At 39.6% G+C, this 20,169-nt stretch overlaps 1 protein-coding gene across 16 annotated transcripts in view; it reads right to left on the bottom strand.

Moving 5' to 3' along the window:
• Positions 1-20,169, bottom strand: part of DOCK10 (dedicator of cytokinesis 10) — a 299,156-nt gene that overhangs the window by 172,411 nt on the left and 106,576 nt on the right. For 13 of the 16 annotated variants that reach the window (XR_016231420.1, XR_016231421.1, XM_051849117.3 and 10 more), the window contains one exon: positions 302-421. Coding sequence is in view for 14 of the 16 variants with exons in the window: in XM_051849117.3 (XP_051705077.3) it covers positions 302-421 (120 nt within the window). In the remaining 2 variants the exon portion in view is untranslated. Of the gene's footprint in view, positions 1-301; positions 422-15,723; positions 16,070-20,169 lie in introns of those variants that run through there. The other 3 variants (XM_051849119.3, XM_051849120.3, XM_051849118.3) reach the window with 2 other exon arrangements.

The following is a 20,169-nucleotide window of genomic DNA, read 5'->3' as shown; positions in this document are numbered from 1 at the left end:
CTGTTCCAAATATGAGGAATAATGGAAGACAAGAGACAGACAGATTTGATATAGGAAAATAAACTCCTCCAAGTTGTTTCTTAAGCTTTGTAGTGGCTTCTCCTTCAGTACTGGCAGATTTTAAGAGAGGCTTATCTCATGCAGAAATCTCATTTCCGTGATTGGACCAAGCCACTGGGGCTTGAACTGTAAGCATGTAAGCATGGCCATTGGAAGAGAACTGTGCTCTCTGAATCCATGGGGAAAGAAAGCAACCCAATTGTGGAGCCCTCTTGAATGTATGCGTCTTAGGAAGACTCACTGAAAAGTCATCGCTGGGGAAGAATAGAAGATCTCGAAGAGGATCACTCTGGTAGGTCTTCTCAAGTTCTTCAACGACAGTTTCATAATCCAAAGGCTCCAGAAGCCTAGGTTTTTCCTGCTGTAGAAAAAGAAAACATGAGGTTACTACTTGGACAGACAGGCCATCTCGTCTCTATTTTTGGTTGGGTTTCATTTTTCAGTTATCAACAAGGCTTTGACACTGCACAGTCCAACCAACTGATTCATAGAAATTCCATTCACTTAAGTATTTTTTCAAGTTTTGAAATAACATTAGAAGCTCCTGAAATACTTGATGTCTCCCTCAGTAATTCAAGCTAACAGCAGAGTCCCCGACAGTCACAGTATCCAGCCCTATCATATTCACAGAATGGATGTTTATGTAAATTTTATCTCCGCTGACGTGAAGAAAGGCCTTCTGCTTACTTGCTGTAGTATTACAATGACCATCATCATTTTTGTGGAATCAGGTGCTTTCTTGTAAGTTCTGTATGAGCCAATCTTAAAATATTGGTACTAGTCCGGCAATCTAAGTATTACAGGCTGTTTTAGTTGTCACTACAGCATGGATCCTGTGTCAGGATTAATTGCTTGGCTCTGAGCCGCTCTGTCTCTACAGAGAGAAGCTAGGTCATTCTCTAATAGAACTGAACAGCACAGCTATCAAGGACACGGTGCGGTGAAAATGGGCAAGTTTGAAAAATAGACGAATAGTCACACTGCATGAAAATCCTGAAGCTAATAGGAAATGCACTCCCCTTAGAGAAGCCTCCCACAGCGCCAAAAATATAAATGCTAGAGGGAGGGGAGGGGATTGTTTCAATAGAGGATTGATGTATTCACTCAAAACTGTACAGAGTCACAAGGTCAGGAAACTGGAACACACGCCACCCCCAACAAAAACAGAAACCCTGAAGCACTAAAAAACACAGCACCATAGATACAACTTGAGTCTCCTCACCCTTTAGATCAAGTATTTAGGCAATTCAATTGCTCCTAGAAGCATAAGTTACCAACATGAAATCTGGATGCTAAACTGATCTTATGGAAGGAAAAAATACTTGTTTTCTGGACCATGTCAGTGACATTGACAGTTTCTTCCCCCAACCTCTTCAGACCACCCCTGCTTATTTCCCCTTCCGATCTTGCAAAGTACTTAGGCTTGGATTTGAATTTGAAGTTCTTCTTGGAAAGATTTCTGCTAGTAAAGTCAGAGAAACATTCTCCAACATTTTAATAATTGCTAGTGAGCTCCTGAAAGTATTAATCTGTATTTATTTGTATGGTTTTCTGAATAAAAAAAAAATAAAATGAAATGTGAACAAATTAGGCCAACAGAAAGAATCCCTATGCATTTTCTGCATTAAAGAGTCACAAATGTTTAAGTGAGCTGAGGGCAAGGCCAGTAAAAATCCTCTCTGAAAAAGCCCTTCTGGTAAGGTGGGTAGATTTAGCAATTAAAATACATATCTCGGCCAGCGCCACGGCTCAATAGGCTAATCCTCTGCCTTGCGGCGCCGGCACACCGGGTTCTAGTCCTGGTCGGGGCGCCGGATTCTGTCCCGGTTGCCCCTCTTCCAGGCCAGCTCTCTGCTGTGGCCAGGGAGTACAGTGGAGGATGGCCAAGTGCTTGGGCCCTGCACCACATGGGAGACCAGGAGAAGTACCTGGCTCCTGCCTTCAGATCAGCGCAGTGCGCCGGCTGCAGCACGCCGGCTGCAGTGGCCATTGGAGGGTGAACCAACGGCAAAGGAAGACTTTCTCTCTGTCTCTCTCTCTCACTGTCCACTCTGCCTGTCAAAAATTAAAAATAAAAAAAATACATATCTCACCAATACTTGGAGAAATGAAGAAGTTTAGTTGTTCATCATAATCTCTTAAGTGAAAGAGCTATGAAATATGAGTAGTTTGAGGCAGAAGATGTAGATATTATGGTGAGACTCAGTAACTTGTAAAACTTCTGCCTAGTATCCCTGACTTCTGATATTCTTATTATACTCATATTTAGACTTAATTTCCAATTTCTTATTCTCCAGGCAAGGATTAATTCCAAAGACCACAAATTGATAGCTTAAAATGCAAATGCAGGCTCATAATGTTTGGTTTGATTCCAGCATTTATTTTATTTTAGTTTGAGTTGGCTTTCAAGGTCCTTGAGTAGCGATGTTTCACTCCATCTCAGCACAGACACTGATGGTCCCTATTACCCTTGTCCTGTGACATCACACTTTCACTGGATGCACTGCCCTTCTAGGCCTTCAACTTCACAATAATATGCTCATTCTGGATAATTGCTCTTCTTTATCATCTACTAGAGTGTGTGTATGAAATGTCCCAAATTAAACAAAAGGCCTTAAAATCTCTGCCTTAATTTTTATTGTTTGGTTATGTGCCCTTCCTTCCCACAAGTTTTCTTAGCCTGAGAGTGTGATGCCTTGCATCAGTCTTAGTGAAAGTCCACAGTGTAACTCCTCACATTCTTCTTTCTTCTCCTCTCACCATCTTGAGTAGGACTGAGTGAGAGTGTGACTACTGTAGGTGTTGCAAATCATAATTTTAAAGAGAAATGGAATAAGCATGCTTTGGGTGGCCTCCTACAATCTGGTTCTCACTATCTTTCAAATTTTATCTCCTCTAAGACACAAAATTAAGCATCACTAAGAAGTTGTAGATGTGAAGACCTTTCAGAGAAGATCTTTTACTGATATACAAACTCCTAAAATTAATCTGACATAAACTAGTACAATGGGCAAATCAGATCCTCCAGGTTATAGGTTATTAATAAAACATGGAAAGACTAAATCCTAAATTTTCCTTGACAGATTTTACAAAAGGTATAGTCTGTAAGCATCTGTAGGAAAGCATATTTTTACGTGTTTGTTTCAGGCTTTGGCATATTTGTCAACTAATAAATGATTTACCATTTAAAATAGGAGCTGCAATAGCCAGCAAATTTGCTTCACATAATTTATTAAGCTTGAACCTCTAGGAAGATAATGAACTTCTATATTTCCATGGATTTTGTTAATCATTGCACAATATTCAAGATATTATAATTTTATGGATAAGAAGTTTAAAATGAAAACAGCAATGATATACAATGATACTTCAAAAACATCGTGGAGAAATGTAATTTTTTTTTTGACAGGCAGAGTGGACAGTGAGAGAGAGAGACAGAGAGAAAGGTCTTCCTTTGCCGTTGGTTCACCCTACAATGGCCGCCGCAGTCGGCGCACTGCAGCCGGCGCACCGCACTGATGCGATGGCAGGAGCCAGGTGCTTTTCCTGGTTTCCCATGGGGTGCAGGGCCCAAGCACTTGGGCCATCCTCCACTGCACTCCCTGGCCACAGCAGAGAGCTGGCCTGGAAGAAGGGCAACCAGGACAGAATCCAGCGCCCCGACCGGGACTAGAACCTGGTGTGCCGGCGCCGCAAGGCGGAGGATTAGCCTAGTGAGCAGCGGCGCTGGCCGGAGAAATGTAATTTAAAAATATTTATTTTGGTGTCAAAAGTTTTTGAAAGCATGTCTAGTTTTTTTCATAATACATAGTTTCCATGAACTTTCTGAAGTACTATCATGTTCCATAGCCTTGGATGTGGGAAAACTTGCCACAAAAGCTTTATGCAACTTTGGTGGTGAGAATCCATCCAGGCTGCACAACTAGCCATTCTCTCTTCAGCAAGGGAGCTATCTGCCCAGTGTTTAAGTCAAAGAGAAGATGTTTACAAGGATGGTGGGATCCATGAATTTCTCACCACTGCTCCTTGTAGAGATCTTGAGCGAAACAAGGAACTGAGTAGCATTGAATTACAGCTCTAACAAGGGTTGAGTTGTCCCTTCTGAATTTAGTGTGCCTGCTTCTTTTGGAAGTGCACCAACTGGGATAAGGTATGTGCCAAAATTACCCTGAATTGGACTGGATTTTTTTTACTGCTTTTACTCTTACTCTCTTTCTCCCCAATGAGTAATGAATTTCATTATCTATTCTAAAGTCCCTAAGCATGGGAAAAGACACCCACCAGTACCTGTTATTATGCAGTGCAGTTGATGTTGCACCACAGTGGTAACAGGCTCTATTCTTCTTACACAGTACTAAGAGATTTGTTTGATCTAGTTCCCCAGAGCCACAGCTCTCCTCCAAATCAAAGTCACAGCAGAAGAATGGGCTCATGTCATAAAAACAAATGCTTTCTTCTCTTCTACGTATTCCACAGCTTCTTATGGAGCACCAACACGCCATCTAAGCCCTGGAGTGGTGCAACTGCCATGCTTGGCAATAGCCCTAGCAGTCAAGAGCCATGCCATTGGTTTGAAACAAGCAGATTGTTCATGCTTTAACTGAAGATCCTGATTTCAAGAGCACAGCAATTCACTGCAAAGATCTGAATTATTTTCACCACTAGAATGCAAAATCAAATACACAAAGGAATGGCACTGAAGAAAAACTTGGGAAGAGTGTGACACTGAATAATTATGATTGAATTACTGATCTAGATCTCTTTCCAGAATAGAAGTACAAGTTCGGTCTCACTAAAAATTAACCAAACAACAAAATCATAGACTACCAGTCTTGTTTAAGGAGAGTCCACCAATGTGTAAGAGAGTAGGATTACGGACTTTTTAGGTTAAGAAGCAAACAAGAGGGTAACATATGGTGGAGCCAGAATTCCTGCCATTACAGCCTTCACCTTGTCACTTACAGGCTATAAAACATTAGGCATGACAGTTACAATCCTCATGACTTCATTTTTCCATCTGTAAAATGGGTTGGGATTTAAAAAGATAGCACTTCTGAAGCCCTTAGAAGAGCACCTCATCTATAGCACTCATTTCCTAAGTGTTAAATAGCTAAAAGGTGTGGATTTTAAATTTTCATAATTTAAAGCACTTGTAAATTTTTTTTTTTGACAGGCAGAGTGGACAGTGAGAGAGAGAGACAGAGAGAAAGGTCTTCCTTTTTCCATTGGTTCACCTCACAATGGCTGTTGTGGCGGGCACACTGCGCTGATCTGAAGGCAGGGGCCAGGCACTTCTCCTGGTCTCCCATGGGGTGCAGGGCCCAAGCACTTGGGCCATCCTCCACTGCACTCCTGGGCCACAGCAGGGAGCTGGACTGGAAGAGGGGCAACCGGGACAGAACCTGGTACCCCGACCGGGACTAGAACCCGGTGTGCTGGCACCGCAGGCAGAAGATTGGCCTATTGAGCCACGGCGCCAGCCAACATTTGTAAATATTTTTAATAAATATCATTTATAACATTCATCTAGATACAGGAATAATTTTTATGGGAGTCCATCTTAAAGAAACAAGCAGATGCATAACCCAAACTCATACAAGGACATTTTGCAATATTAACTTTGTAACAAGATAGAGAAAAGATAATCACATTAATCCAATGAAGTTAAGAGTTAAAAAATAAAACTGGTGGATGCTATACCCAATAAATGAAGACACAAGTGGTTTATGGTTGTCAGAGAATACCATGTGTAGTGGAGAAAGGCTTAATGCTATAACGTGCCTTGGGACAGACATTGAGCTAGGACAGAAACAAATGAATAATTGTGCAGCGCATGCCATGGTATATGGAACTATTCAATTCTACAGTAAAGTTCATGAATACATAACCTTTTTCGTATTATTGGCTTTCAAAAAAAAGTCACCAGCTTTATTTATGTATTTTAGACACAGAGAGAGAGTGCTCTCATTTTTTGGTTCACTTCTCAAATGTCTACAATGATTCCTGGATGGGGCTCAAGCTAGGAGCCAGGAATTCAATCTAGGTCTTCCACACAGGCTGCAGGAACCCATATGACTATACTGTTGTGGTGGGGGAGGGATAGGATGAGACTGGGATTCATGATCAAGATGACAAAGAGTACTACAAAAGGAAAGATCAAGAAAGGGCGGCATTTCAGAAGGAAAGAAAGCCAGCGTCACCTTCGCAAGGGTTCTAGATGCACACACGTTAATGGCATCAGAGTTCAATCCAGAATACCTAGATCTCTAAGGGGTATGAAGGCCAGAAGGGCAAGGTCAGTGTAAAATGGAAAATACCAAACCAAGGATAAGGAATGATGAGGAAATTGTGGGGAATTAGTTGTAGGAAACAGTACCTGCCCATTAAAATAGTTTTTTTTTTTTTTTTTTTTTTTTTGAGCTGATTTAGTAGACTAAGCCTCTGCCTGTGTCCCCAGTATGCCATATTGGCTCCAGTTTGTGTCACAGCTACTCCTCTTCTGATACAGCTCTCTGCTTGGCCTGGGAAAGTAGTGGAAGATGGCCCAAGTGCTAGGGCCCCTGAGCCCATGTGGGAGACCCAGAAGAGGCTTTTGGCTCGTGACTTTGTATCTGTCCAGCTCCGGCCATTGTGGCCATTTGGGGAGTGAGCCAGCGATGGAAGACCCTTCTCTCTGTCTCTCCCTCTCTCTGTAACTCTACCTCTCAAATAAATAAATAAATCTTTAAAAAATATTTTTTGAGGTTTATGGCAGGCAAAATAGCTTATGTATCACCATTCATTAAAGGAAAAAATAAGTATCATACAATAAAATTATACAGAAATGAAAATTTAAAGAAAAATTATTAGGGATATAAGCCCAAATATTAGCAGATGTTTATATCTGAGTTGAAACTCTGGTATTTAGAATTTTGCTATTTTGATTTTTTTTATGTTGTGCAAATTTTCTATAATGAGGATGTATTGCTTTCATCATGGTGAAAAGGTGAATTTGGTTTCTCACAACTCTCACACCTTCATGGCAACATTAGGGAGTTATCATGACAGGGCCTATCCGGGGATGGAATGCAACCGGATTCACCTGTTTGTAACTGTTTCGATATCTGCCTGTCAGCAGAGAGGGATGGTGCTAGCGAGTGCCAGACAGCATACAGCTCTGTATGTGTGTGGGAGAAATATTAGGTGTATTAAGGGAAACTAGCTAAAATTATCAGCAACTATATATGCATGTGCAACCTCTTATCTATAGTTGCCATATAGCATTAGAATATCTAATCAGAGGTATGTGTGTAGTCATATGAAGGAGACAAAGCACCTAACATATATATATATATGTATATACACACACACACTAATATATATGTGTGTGTATGTATATGTGTGTGTGTGTGTATATATATACATATATGTGTATATATATATATATCTTTGGGGCTCAGTCTTTTTGGATGCCAATCCACGAATCCAACTGAGCCTTATGCTGGCATAATAAAATACTACTTCCTGTTAAAGGCCTTGGTGTCTCTGTTCATGAATCCCACTACATTACTTGATTTAAAAATTGGTTACCCTTGAAAAATCCACCAGAGAGGGAGCCTACAAATATGACAGTGGACTTCCCATAGGAGTTCAACCACTAAGAGTCAAGTAATTAAAAATGATCCACAAAACACTGGGGAAGAGACCAGGGGAAATGATCGCAGATTAGGTATGGGGATCTAGAAGCGAATGCCAGCAAAACAGAGCAGCACAGTGAGTAATTTAATAACTAAAGTATTTTTAGCTTTGTAAGAGACCATAAACATCTGGTAAGTTACTTAAACACCTACCTGCACTGGACATGTTGCAAAGGATAAAAGTCCAAATCTCTAGCTTGAGGTTCAGTTATTTGTGCAGCAGCTACATAACTTGGACAAGTCATGTGAGACTCAGCTGATGTTGAGACAAGTGTGTAAAAGGGCAGCTAATGCAGAACCCAATTACTTGAGCTGTCATTGCTGTCCCCAAGGTTCTGCATTAGCAGGAATCTGGAGTTGGGACCTGCAGCCCAGTATTGAACCCAGACACTATGACACAGGACATGGGCACCCAGCTGGCATCTTAACTACTAGTCCAAACACTCGCATTTGAGTCTAAGCTTAAAGAGCAACCGGGGAGCTGAGTCTTGGTTACTCCACTCCAGTGTTCTCAATCTGGAGTAGTTATTATTTTTCCTTCTCCGAATCCAGCCTTTGTAAGGAATGCTTACTCAAAACAGCTTCTTCCCCTGGCTTGGAGAGTGCTGTGCTCTTTAAGTGACACGCAGAGCGTCCTGTGTGGCTCTTTGGGACACCCCCACTCTTCCTGAACCAGCCCTGTCATTTCCAGACACTTGAATTTTTGTTCTACTTTCAGTGTTCATAACAAATAACCCTATATCTCAATATCTTCTTCAGTTTGCAAATCTATTCATCCTGGTTAATGACACAGAAAAAGAAACAAAAACAGATATTTGCTGTAGGATCAATAGATTTGGCTCCAAGAGAACATTACATGCCAATTACAAAAATTATCTTCACAACTGGGCATACAGATGAGATAACCACTCACGGGGATGACACACAGGGTCTTTGGGGAGCCCCTAAAATGTCAATCTTGAAATCTCCAAAACAGATCAGGAAAAGCACAGCTGTTATGAGTTTTAGTGACGTTAAGATAATGGAGTAAGTTTCTCAGAAGAAATAAAAGATCTAATGACACACAGATTCTTCAGACTTTAACATAATCCAGGACCCTTTGGCCTTTATGTCATTGGAATGGTACCAACGTCCACACTATTTGTGTTTAAAACAAATGAGAAGATTGGGGAGAGTCCATCCAGCTGGATCCACTGCCACAGCTGTCAGACTGTGATCTTGTGAAGACTTAATGCATCCTTTCATTAGAGTGAGTTCCACTCAAGTGTTTGAGCTTCAGAAAACAAGGCTAGCTTTTCTTACCAAAAAGGAAATGATTAAGTAAAGAATAGGCTGTCTTACGCTGACCCTTTAACCTTCTCTGTCTTGAACCACATATTTTCATGAGAATGGAAAAACACCAGTTAAATCAAAGTTAAGAACTGTACAAACTCAGATTAAGTTGGGTTTGGAAATGGTTCCCTTGGTAACAAAGACAGACACAGACCATGGAAGAAATCAGCAGGGAGTCACTGAACATCTTAGTCCACTTTAGTGAAATAAAACAGGTTAAACTTGGGAAAGTATAAAGTCTTTTGAAAATTAAATAAAAGTTAAAAAAAAGAAAAAAATAAAGTACATGGGGCAATTAGTTCATCATATTTAATACAATCATGAGAAATTTCTATTTTGTTAGCCCTTATATCACAAGGAAACCAAAGATAGAAATGAGCTTTACAGGATTTAGGATATAAGGTGTACTCTCAAATTGGATTCAGACTTTTGCAGTCTTGTTTTCTTTTTAAGAAAATCTGATCATATATATCTCCATGAGCACACCAAAATCCACACATTTTAGTAAATGAAAATCAAAGAAATCAAAGAGGATACTTCTTGTAAAGAAGTAGAAAATAGTGAATAACATGTAAATCAAATTAAATTACATGTTGCATTAAATTTTCTAGAACACTTGGAAGATAATAAATATCATTAAAAATACATCTCAACCCAACTACAACACTGTCTGACACCAGGAAAAGTAATGCCTTTGAGAAAACGTTGGGGAATTTTAGAGTAATTTGTGTGAAGTCTGAGGTGAAAGCTGCCATCAGTTTAAACCCTGATACTATTTCCATACTTTAACATTTGCACAAACTTGCACTTAAAAATCAAGTGCTATGTGTGTGCACACACATAGATGTTATATACACTAATATAAATGGTTAAGCAATGTGCATCCAGTATTTTTAATAAGTTATCCCATAACGAGGCTATTCTTTCATTTCCTTTTTCACCTGTGCTACTTGAAATTGAAGATGCATGGTGAGTATTTGTGGTTTTTGGCCTATGCCACACCCATCATGCTTTCTTCTACCACTTGTATTTTTATTTCCATTTGAGGATTTCACTCCCCATTCCATAAGGACTTGTCTTGGTGGGTCTGATTATTAAAAAGATTCTGCTGGGGGCTGGCGCTGTGGTGTAGTGGGTAAAGCCGCTGCCTGCAGTGCCAGCATCCCATATGGGCGTTGGTTCGAGATCAGCTGCTCCACTTCCGATCCAGCTCTCTGCTGTGGCCAGGGAAAGCAGTATAAGATGGTTCAAGTCCTTGGGTCCCTGCAGCTGTGTGGGAGACCCAGAAGAAGCTCCTGGCTCCTGGCTCCTGGCTACAAATTGGCGCAGCTCTGGCCATTGTGGCTAACCTGGGAGTGAACCAGTGGATGGAAGACCTTCTCTATGCCTTTTTTTCTCTCTCTGCATAACTCTTTCAAATAAATAAATAAATCTTTTTAAAAAAAAGTTTCTGCTCTTCTGTTTCCATAGGTATGTAGTTAGGTCCATTCACCTCCTCCTTCCAGAACTTGGATCATGAATGGAGGATGAAAAAACTGAGGAAATGATTGGAATTCAGTCATTTCTGGGAATGCATTCCTGCCATGTAGTCTGTTACTTCCAATCACTGAGACAACCCCTCTCTTCCATTGCCCTACACGTTCCTGAGTCTGTTCCTAGTTCTTCTCCAAGCTGCTGCTCTGTCATGCATTCTGTTCCCTTACTCACCAAAGTTTCTAATATTTGTAACTAACTGGCGCCGCGGCTCACTAGGCTAATCCTCCGCCTTATGGCGCTGGAACCCGGGGTTCTAGCCCCGGTCGGGGCGCCGGATTCTGTCCCGGTTGCTCCTCTTCCAGGCCAGCTCTCTGCTGTGGCCAGGGAGTGCAGTGGAGGATGGCCCAAGTGCTTGGGCCCTGCACCCCATGGGAAACCAGGAGAAGTACCTGGCCCCTGCCTTCAGATCAGCGCGATGCGCCGGCCGCAGCGCGCCAGCTGCGGCGGCCATTGGAGGGTGAACCAACGGCAAAGGAAGACCTTTCTCTCTGTCTCTCACTCACTGTCCTGTCAAAAAAATAAATAAATAAATAAAATATTTGTAACTAAAGAAATCCATTGTGGCACAATACAAGAAGCAGCATCTATAAGGGATAGGTATTGCCTCAATTTATGTTTATTTTGATACAGATGGTCTTAAAGATCATCTTTAGTCGTCATCTTAAAGGGAATGGGCGACTTAAGTGCATTCTTAGTTATCTACAGTGATGCCCTCAGTGCAATTCTGACCTCTAGGTTTCCACTAAGTCTAATTCATTCAACTCATTGCTCTTATGAGATCAGAAGATCTGGAAGCCAAAAAACAAAAAAAAAAAGAAGAAGAAACTTATGACCACGCTTGATTTCAGTGCTGATAAGGTCACATGCTATGATTTTGCTTTGCGTGGGAAGTACCTGGTTAGCTTGGAAGTGCTGGCAGACACTGTAGCTTTGGACAGATGAAGCATCTCTCTCTATAGTTTTTGTTATCCTGTTTTAAAGAGCTAATAAGCTATTATTAAAGAGACAATAAATTTTTTGCATATCCAAAGTTTTCCAAATGCTTTGACATCCTTCAGACTAATGATCTAAAAGTCAATTAACAACTTATACACAAAAAAAATCACATTTATTTTTTGAAATTTTACATTCTTCCTTTCTGAGCAGAAAATTGATACAATAATTCAACTTAATCATGTATTTAATCTTTCCAAATTAGGACATGTAATTTAGGAAGGAAATTCTCTTTTTATTGACTTCCTATGCACCAGAGATCATACAGAATGATTTTGGTAAAAAGTAAAAATAGAAAGGCAGTTAAAAAGGAAACCATCAAGTGCAGAACACTAATTCAAAAACTAAAGGAAGTCATTCTACTTGACCTAACAAATAACTTTCATGTTTCTTGAACTTTTCTGATAATACAACTGCACTATCTCAATTGCATCTTGTCTTTGATTAGTGGATTAATATATGTTAAATATTTCTTAGTAAATCCCTTTAAAACTGAATTAATAAGTTAGATTTGATTTCTAGAATAATTAAAAAATTCAGCAGAGTAAATACAGTTTCAAACAGAAATTGAAGAAAACAGAGTACACAAAATCATCAATCTGGGTCAAAAGGGTACAAAGTTTGGGGTGCAGACTTCTTTGGAAATCACAGAGTTCTGGCTAGTCTGCAGGTTACTATGAAATTAAAGCATTTCTAAAATTGCCACAGAGAAAGAAAAGACTTGTTGAGTTCAAAATCTACTTGATCATTGTTAAAATCAGTAATCTATGACAGCTAGCTCAACAAATTATTTCTCTGTTCCTTACAGTATGTGAGCATACACAGAAGTCCAAAAGAAGTTACCATTTTATTCTCTAACTTAACTTTAGACCTTGTTTTCATCTGTTGGAGGTGTTTTGTCACTTGAATTACTTTTTCCCTTTCACATAAGGAGTAGCTTTGTAGCTGGTCTCGGTATACTGGGTTAGGGTGTAAGAAACCTTAGATGAATGGAACTCCCAATCTGGCTTTGGGTGCTTTAACTAGACTGGGCTTAGGGCAAGGAGGAAAAATGTAGCATTTCTTACACAAAGAGATTGAAGACTCCAACTCCCTCCCCACTCCAGGTACTCAGCTTGATGAAATCCAAGATTGTGTCTATGAGTGACTTTGACAGCAAAAATGTCTCTGGAAGGAAAGTGCAAATAGAGCCCTGAGGTTTCCTTTGTTGCAGCCACAGAAAAGATGTCACTATGTTTTCCCTTTTCTGTTTTTCTTGGGGATGGAAATATTTTATTTGGTTTTAATAATACTTTATAACATTTGTAAGACATGTAGCTTTTCAGTGTTCAGACTGTCTTCAGAACGCACATTATCAAATTTATTTCTAATAAGCAATCTTAAGACAAGATAGGTATTGTTACGAGCAATTTAGGGAAACAGAAACTGAAGTGCAGCGTGATTTAAGTAACTTCCCTGGGTGGTGTGTATAAGACTGTAAGAGAGCAGACAGAAGGATCTCCAATACATCCATCTAAAATCTTAACACTCAACTTGTTTCACTTCCCTGGATTTTGTTTTCTAAAATGGAAAGCACATCTTGAGAATGGATTGAACAATCTTACTCCATAGAAGAGACAACCTGTGAAAGGAGATAGGCCTATCTTGGGCAGACCAAAAGCAGACAACCATAGAAGGAAAGTCCCCAGTGTCTTCCTTAGAAGAAAGCTAATCACTGTATGAATGATCTTAATTAAATTTGAATGCATTGCTACTGAATGCTGTGTGAAAACATTGCTTTCTTACTGGCTGTTTTCCCCACAGTACTTGGTAGCAATATGTTCAAATTCAATTAAGATAATTCATACAGTGATTAGCTTCATAATATAGGGAGACACCAGGGAGTGTCCTCTTGCCAATACTGTATGTGTGGTTTGTGCAAGATAGACATGGACTTCTTTTGTGTGTTTTCTCATTTAGTGGACACTGAAGTAAATCTCAGGTAACAAAACCCATGGTGTTTCTAAATTCCATCCAGACACATACACAGCAGGAATTTTTTGCTTTTTGGATTTGTCTAAATGTTAAAATGATCTCAAGCCAAATTTTTGAAACAGTTTCCCTCTTTAACAAGTTGTTGGTAAACAAGTGACAATACTCTTGTGAAACCGGAAGTAAGGACACAAACGGTGAATGGTGAGAAATAGATTGGTTTTCGGACTTTGCATATTCTAGTTATGAACTGCTAAGTGCAAAAGCCCAGGCCATGTTCCATGGGAACATGGTTGAGGGACTTCACTGTGTGTGTCCACCAATGAACACACTAGTAAGTTCTATTCATGTTAAATTACCTCCAAATAATTTCATTGTTAGCAGAAAGAGAGCCACTATGAATAGAGAAGTGGTGCACTTGTACCTGTTTTTTTGACCTATCAAGGGCTGACCAACTACTCATTAATTTGATTATTCATGTTTATAAATGTTTTTGATAGTCTTCTTTTTCTCTGATATCCTCTCTCTCTCTCTCCATATATCATTTAAAAAGCTACTGCTATTTCTAGATTTAAAATGCTTACATGAACACGAAAGATTTTTTTTACCCCTAGAACACTAGAAGTAATCACCTTCCCTGAACAGGACATAGTTAGTAACATTTGGGACATTTTGTTTGTCACAATAAGGAATGGGTTGCCACTAGTATCTATTAGATAAAAGCCAAGGTGTTGCTAAATACCCTACAAAGTGGGGGTTTTTAGCAACAGTCTTCCACAAAACAGAATTTTCAGACCCTAGATGACAATAATGGTGGTACTGAGAAACTCTGCCCCAGAGAAAGAAAGCAAAGCTTGAACCACTCTGTAAAATCAATGTTTTTCTCAGATGAGCTACCCAATAATGTGCTGCAGCCATTTATCAGATAAAGTGGGTCTTCCCATTCCATGTAGCCATGGAAATGCTCTAGCATTCAGCTCTGATGTACAACTACCAGAAGTTCTTAACATAAAAATCTAGAATTCTGTAAATCGCACATGTTCCCAGGTTTTCACTTTGACAGCAGGAAATAATAAGGCAGAAACATTTTAAAAAAATTGTTTTAGCCTTTAAAATATATAAGTTCTAATGGTCTTCCTTAGTCTACGATTCAATACTTTTTGACTTTTCCTTTCATATTTTCGATTGCTCATTCTAAGAATTTTAAAGTAAGTAATTAATAGTACATGATAGTGGAACAGTAACATTTTTGAGAAAACATGACTATTTAAGTCATCAATTGGCTTCTTAATTTAGAAATTTGTAGGCCTCTCTTTGATAAAGACAGCAAGTGCTTTAGAAACTAGAGTTTGCACAATATTATGGGAAACAGGCAAATTCCAAGTATCTAATGATATTTTAAGACTTAAATGCTTTATCAATATGTTGTAAAAGAGTTACATATGGTGTTGATACAATAAATATACACTTTTAATATATCAATTAAAATTTTAAAAATTAAAAATACAAAAAAATGGAAATATCTATATATATATACACTTTTAAATCAATGTGACTTCAAAAATAATTATACAAGTAAAACAGTGTATTTATAAGGCAAATGGAATATCTGTTCCTTCTAGGACTTTGCCCAGTGGCCTGTGTTAGAATATCACTGTGGAGACAAGCCTTTATTTATTTTAAATATCTTTTTAATTTTATTTAAGGTATACAAATTTCACAAATTTAATATACACAGATTTAGGAACATAACAATACTTCACACCCTACCTTCCCTCCTGCCCAGACTCCCACTGTTTTTCCTCCCCAGACTCCCACTGTTTTTCCTCCCCCCGCCCCATTCCCACTCTTTATTTTTACAAATATCTAGTTTCAGCTTATTTTATACTCATCAGATTAACCCTACACCAAGTAAAGAGCTCATGGCTTTAGGAGACCATTAGTAGGAAAGAAAAAAATACGTTTTCTCAACAGTCAAGACAAGGGCTGTAACAATCATAGCATCTCAAAATGTCAGTTTCAATCTAATACATTACATTTTAGGTACTCTATTAGTTACCAAAGATCAGGAAAAACATACGGTGAGATACACCTTTTTAAGAGAAAAAACTGAAGAGAAAGAAGCAAGGAAAAGCATCAACATTCAGATACCTACAGAACTGAATCTGTGGATTTCCTCTGGATTTATTCTCCTCACTGTCCGTCTCTTCTTCCAAAATTCACTGGGTTCCCGTTTGAAAACCTTTGCTCGGAAGCTCATTATAGTGCATTAATTTGACTCATAAAATATTTTTAAAATGTCAATTAATCCAACTTTTCACTTATGAAACTTCACCTCCCCGAATAAATCTTCCTTCTCTGGTGAAAAGGGAAATGCTTGTGCTACGCTAACAAACTCAAGAAAGGAAAGAAAACCAACAAGTTACCACTTCCTTTCAGTAACTACCTACCAGCTACCCAGATACTGCTTGTATATCCTCCCAAATCCCCTGCTTGAAAGCAAGACAGAAACACAAAATGACTTTGGATCTTTAAGAGAATTGCCCATAACAGTATAAACCATGTGATGTGAAATCACTCATGGAACCGAATCAAGATGAAATCAAATAACGAAACGCTAAGGCTTCATGTCTGCTACTGAAACAGCCACGTGAGCTTTTTAATCAGGGCTAGATCTAAAAGGCAAACTGTAAATGTGTAGCCAAGGTCCAAGAATTCTGTTCATGTGAATGTAGATTAAAGCAGTGATCTTCCAAAGTAGATGCCCAATATGTTCAATTAGGATGCAAGGATAAATTTTAAGATTCTATGTGTGTTAGTTATCTGAATGAAGAACTTAAGTTTTGTTGATACTTAATACAATGCATGTAAATATGGACACCTTACTTCTGTAGGGTCAAATGGTTACAAGTAGTTAATTCCGTCATCTATAGGCTTCATTCACTTTTCTGGGGCTGCTTAATATACAACTCTCCTGTCAAAGCCACTTGGATGCTCTTTCCAGTCTTAGCTGCCCAGTGGCATTTGCCAGAGCACACACAACTATACAGTTGACTTTTCATTTAGACCTGTGATCTCTCTTCATTCACTAGGTTTTCTGCTGCACCCAAGCTGGAATTCTTATTTGCTTCATTCACTGAATCTATGTGTTTAAACAATTGCCTGGTTCTAAGAATTATATAATTCCCAAGAGAATAGAGAAAATGAGAGTGTGTTCAGTTTTTTTCAACTAGATGAGAGAGACAGAAAATATTTGGAGTTCACAGGACTAGACTGTTCTCTTTTTCTCAGTAATAATCACATTTAAAAGAAGCAAATACATATTCACATAGCTATTCATGTATCTCCACCTGTCATGAGTGATTTGTGCCAGAGAGGCAACAAGGGGTTCTGATTATTCCTCATCTCAGCATGGAGAGTGAGGAGGAGGAGACTTCCTATGAAAACTATCAGAGTAATAACACCGACAAATTTGGGTGGTAAACTATCTTTCTTATGTCATCGGCTTAATTAGGTCAAGAGAAGAAGCCCCTCTGATGCACAGTCTTTGGATAATTAGGAATTCTATCATATATCTTTAGCTCTAAATATATTTCATCTTCTAAGTGTCTCTTTGATTTCTATCAAATGAGCAGACATATTGTGGCACATGCAGAATTTCAGATTCAAGGTTTTTCCTTGTATGATATTATGAAAGTCTGTCTTTGGATCATCTGATTTCCTAGACTCAGGTAAGGATCAAGCCTTTTACAATACTTTAGGGATCAGGAACTCATTCAAGAATCTAATACAAGCTATGGAACTACAAACAGGAAGAATGTAAGCACTCAGAAAATATGTATGCACGGTGAGGACTCACAGCTTCTGTGCACCTCCCTACTGATGGTCTCCTAAAGCCATGACTCACAGTTTTGGAAGGCAGGCGTACTGCTCTGTAAGAAAGCACCTAACAACTTGAGAAACTCTTAAGTCACTTCCTCTCTTTCTAAGATTTGCACCTGGTTTGTCCTCTATTCCTCTTTAGGCACCACAGTTCTTTTTCCTGGAGTCCCTCCCATTTCTCAACTTCTGCAATCTGATGATGACTCATTTCTTCATGTCCTCACTACTGGTCACAGCTCCCTCACATATTGGCAAAAGGAGGCATGTCCAGAAAGCAGCTGGGATGTCAGACAGAACTTGTAGAACTGCAAAGGAGGGGAAAATCTATTGGCAAGGCCTAGATGGCACTGTTGAGGACACCCACGGGGCTTTGCCTTTCTTGTTTTTAGCCCCCTCTGTTTCTCAAACATTCTGTGACGCAACCCAACAAGACTTTTATTACTTAATTTAAATCATCCAACAGCCCTGTTAGGTAGAAATTGTTTTTATGGTTATCATTACCCGAATTGTACAGAGAAGGACATTTGGGTCTGGAGAAGTTAAGCAGTTGGTCCAAAGTTCCATAGCAAGTTAGTAGCTCAGCTTGAATTTAAAACCTGCCAATCCATATCTAGAGCTTGTGTTCTTACCCAGAATGGAGAGTCAAAGATACCATGAGTTTGTCTATGAGGGAGATGGACAACATGACTAAGCAAAAAGGGTGTAAGAGAAGGCTTCTTTCCCAACTTTTAATGTGCAATACCATTGAATGTCATGTCAAGGGCATAGGCAAAGGATGCGTCTTGTACCACTGTTATATTGTCAGTAGGAATTCAAGACTGGATGTGTGCAGCAGAAAGACATGGAATGAGTTCAATGTAAAGGACTAACAGTAAATCTGAGTGTTTGGAGAACTGAATAACATAGAATTGAGAACACAGTCTTGAAGTTCATTTATATTTGGCGGATGGAAGGCAGTTTAGGAAATACTGAAAAGGGACAGAGATATAGAGGAGGGACTCCCAGGGTGCTACAGAGCCCAGATGTCCAGGAGAGGGGCATTTAAAGAAGGTGGAGCATGGCATCTGGAAGCCAGGATGCTGAATCTGAGAACAGTTAAAGAGATTCTTTGTCAGAGATGGACAAGTGAAAATTCTAAGGACATTGCTGTCTTGCATCCAGACAGCCTTGTGTTTAAACCCTCTTTCATCATCTATCAAGTGACCTCCAGCCAGTTACTTGACTTCTCTCTGCCTATTTCTTACAAACAAAGTGGACCAACTTAGTACACAGCTTTAGGGTTGTTGTGAAATAATATATTTGTATCTAAAATAGAGGAAAAATATGCTACATATGGACATAGGTAAACTTATTTATTGAGTATGATTGACATTTTCCAAGTTTTATACAAGTATATATGAATGTATATGATATCTGGCTACATGAGGCATGGATTTTCTTTTAATTTTGTTTATCTAAGAGCTTTTCGAAGCCTCCCCTCATGTATGCATATACAGGTATGTGTAAATACAAACTGCCTAACCTCTCTCATTCTCATGTATGTAATCAAAGTCTGGCCCTATGGTGTCTCATCAGGGAAATTTAGTCTGAAAGTTTCAACAGTCAAGGGTCTGTATGTTTGGATGTTGGTTAAAATAGGAAGTTTGAACCATGTTTCATATGAAATAGAAATTTCAATGTTAAGATTCAGAAATTTTTTTTTTTTTTTTTTTTTTTTTTTTTTTTTTTTGCATTAAGAATGCTTTATTTACGTTAGGGTACGGACAGCATTCCCAATACAATGGAAAGATTCGTCCTGTATCTACAAACTCGAGCCTCTGCCGTAACAAATGCAGCATTTCTGTACGGAGACCCTGCCAAGGGCGGGAGTGACACGGCGGAGCCTTCTGGGCGCAGCCCGGGCGCGCAGGCTCCGGCTCACAAAGGACAGTCGTAGACGTGGATCTCCTGGTCATCACCGACAGACACGACTTTGGAGCCGTTTCCGTTGTACTTTACTCCCCAGACCTGATCCTGGTGATCAAAGAAGGTGTGCACACAGGTCCTCGTGCCAACATCCCAGACTTTCACACTCTTGTCAGATGAGCTGGAAACAAAGTGCGTGTCGTCGGGACAAAAGGCGACGTTCAGCACCCAGGAGGCATGTCCGCTCAGCGTGCCGGCCAGGTTGGCGTGCTGCACATCATAGATCTTGATATAGAGAAAAGTCCTGGAAATCCGTGTTAATTTTCTGTTCCAACTGTTAACAGATTACCACACAGTTAGTGGCTTAAATCAATCTATTTATTATCTCCCTGTTTATGTGGGCCAGAAGTTTGGTTCAGCTTTTGTCTGTGTGAGGCTGGCATCCCTTGCTGGAGGCTCTAGGGCAGAACTGGGTTCCAGGCAACGGCAAGGTTCTTGGCAAAATCCATTCCTTTCAGGTGTGAGACCGAGGTGGCTGTTTCTATTTCTCAGTATCCAGAGGTCACTGATATTCCCTGGCTCATGATCTCCTCTTTTCCTTTTTTTTTTTTTTTTTTTTTTTTTTTGCTTTGTTTATTTAAAAGGCAGAGAAAGAGGGGTGTATGAGGGGGTGGGGAGAGAGATATAGTCAGACAGAGACAGACCTCTCATCTGCTGCTTCACTACCAAAATGCCCACAGCAGCTGGGACTGGGCCAGGCCAAAGCCAGGAGTCTGGCAACTCAGGCCAGGTTCCTACATGGGTAATAGGTACC

The sequence above is a fragment of the Oryctolagus cuniculus genome, chromosome 3, assembly GCF_051225735.1.
Source record: "Oryctolagus cuniculus isolate XC-2025 breed Fujian yellow rabbit chromosome 3, ASM5122573v1, whole genome shotgun sequence".
Taxonomy (NCBI): domain Eukaryota; kingdom Metazoa; phylum Chordata; class Mammalia; order Lagomorpha; family Leporidae; genus Oryctolagus; species Oryctolagus cuniculus.
The sequence above is the reverse complement of the archived record's forward strand: the minus strand, read 5'-3'. Positions and strand labels throughout refer to the sequence as shown.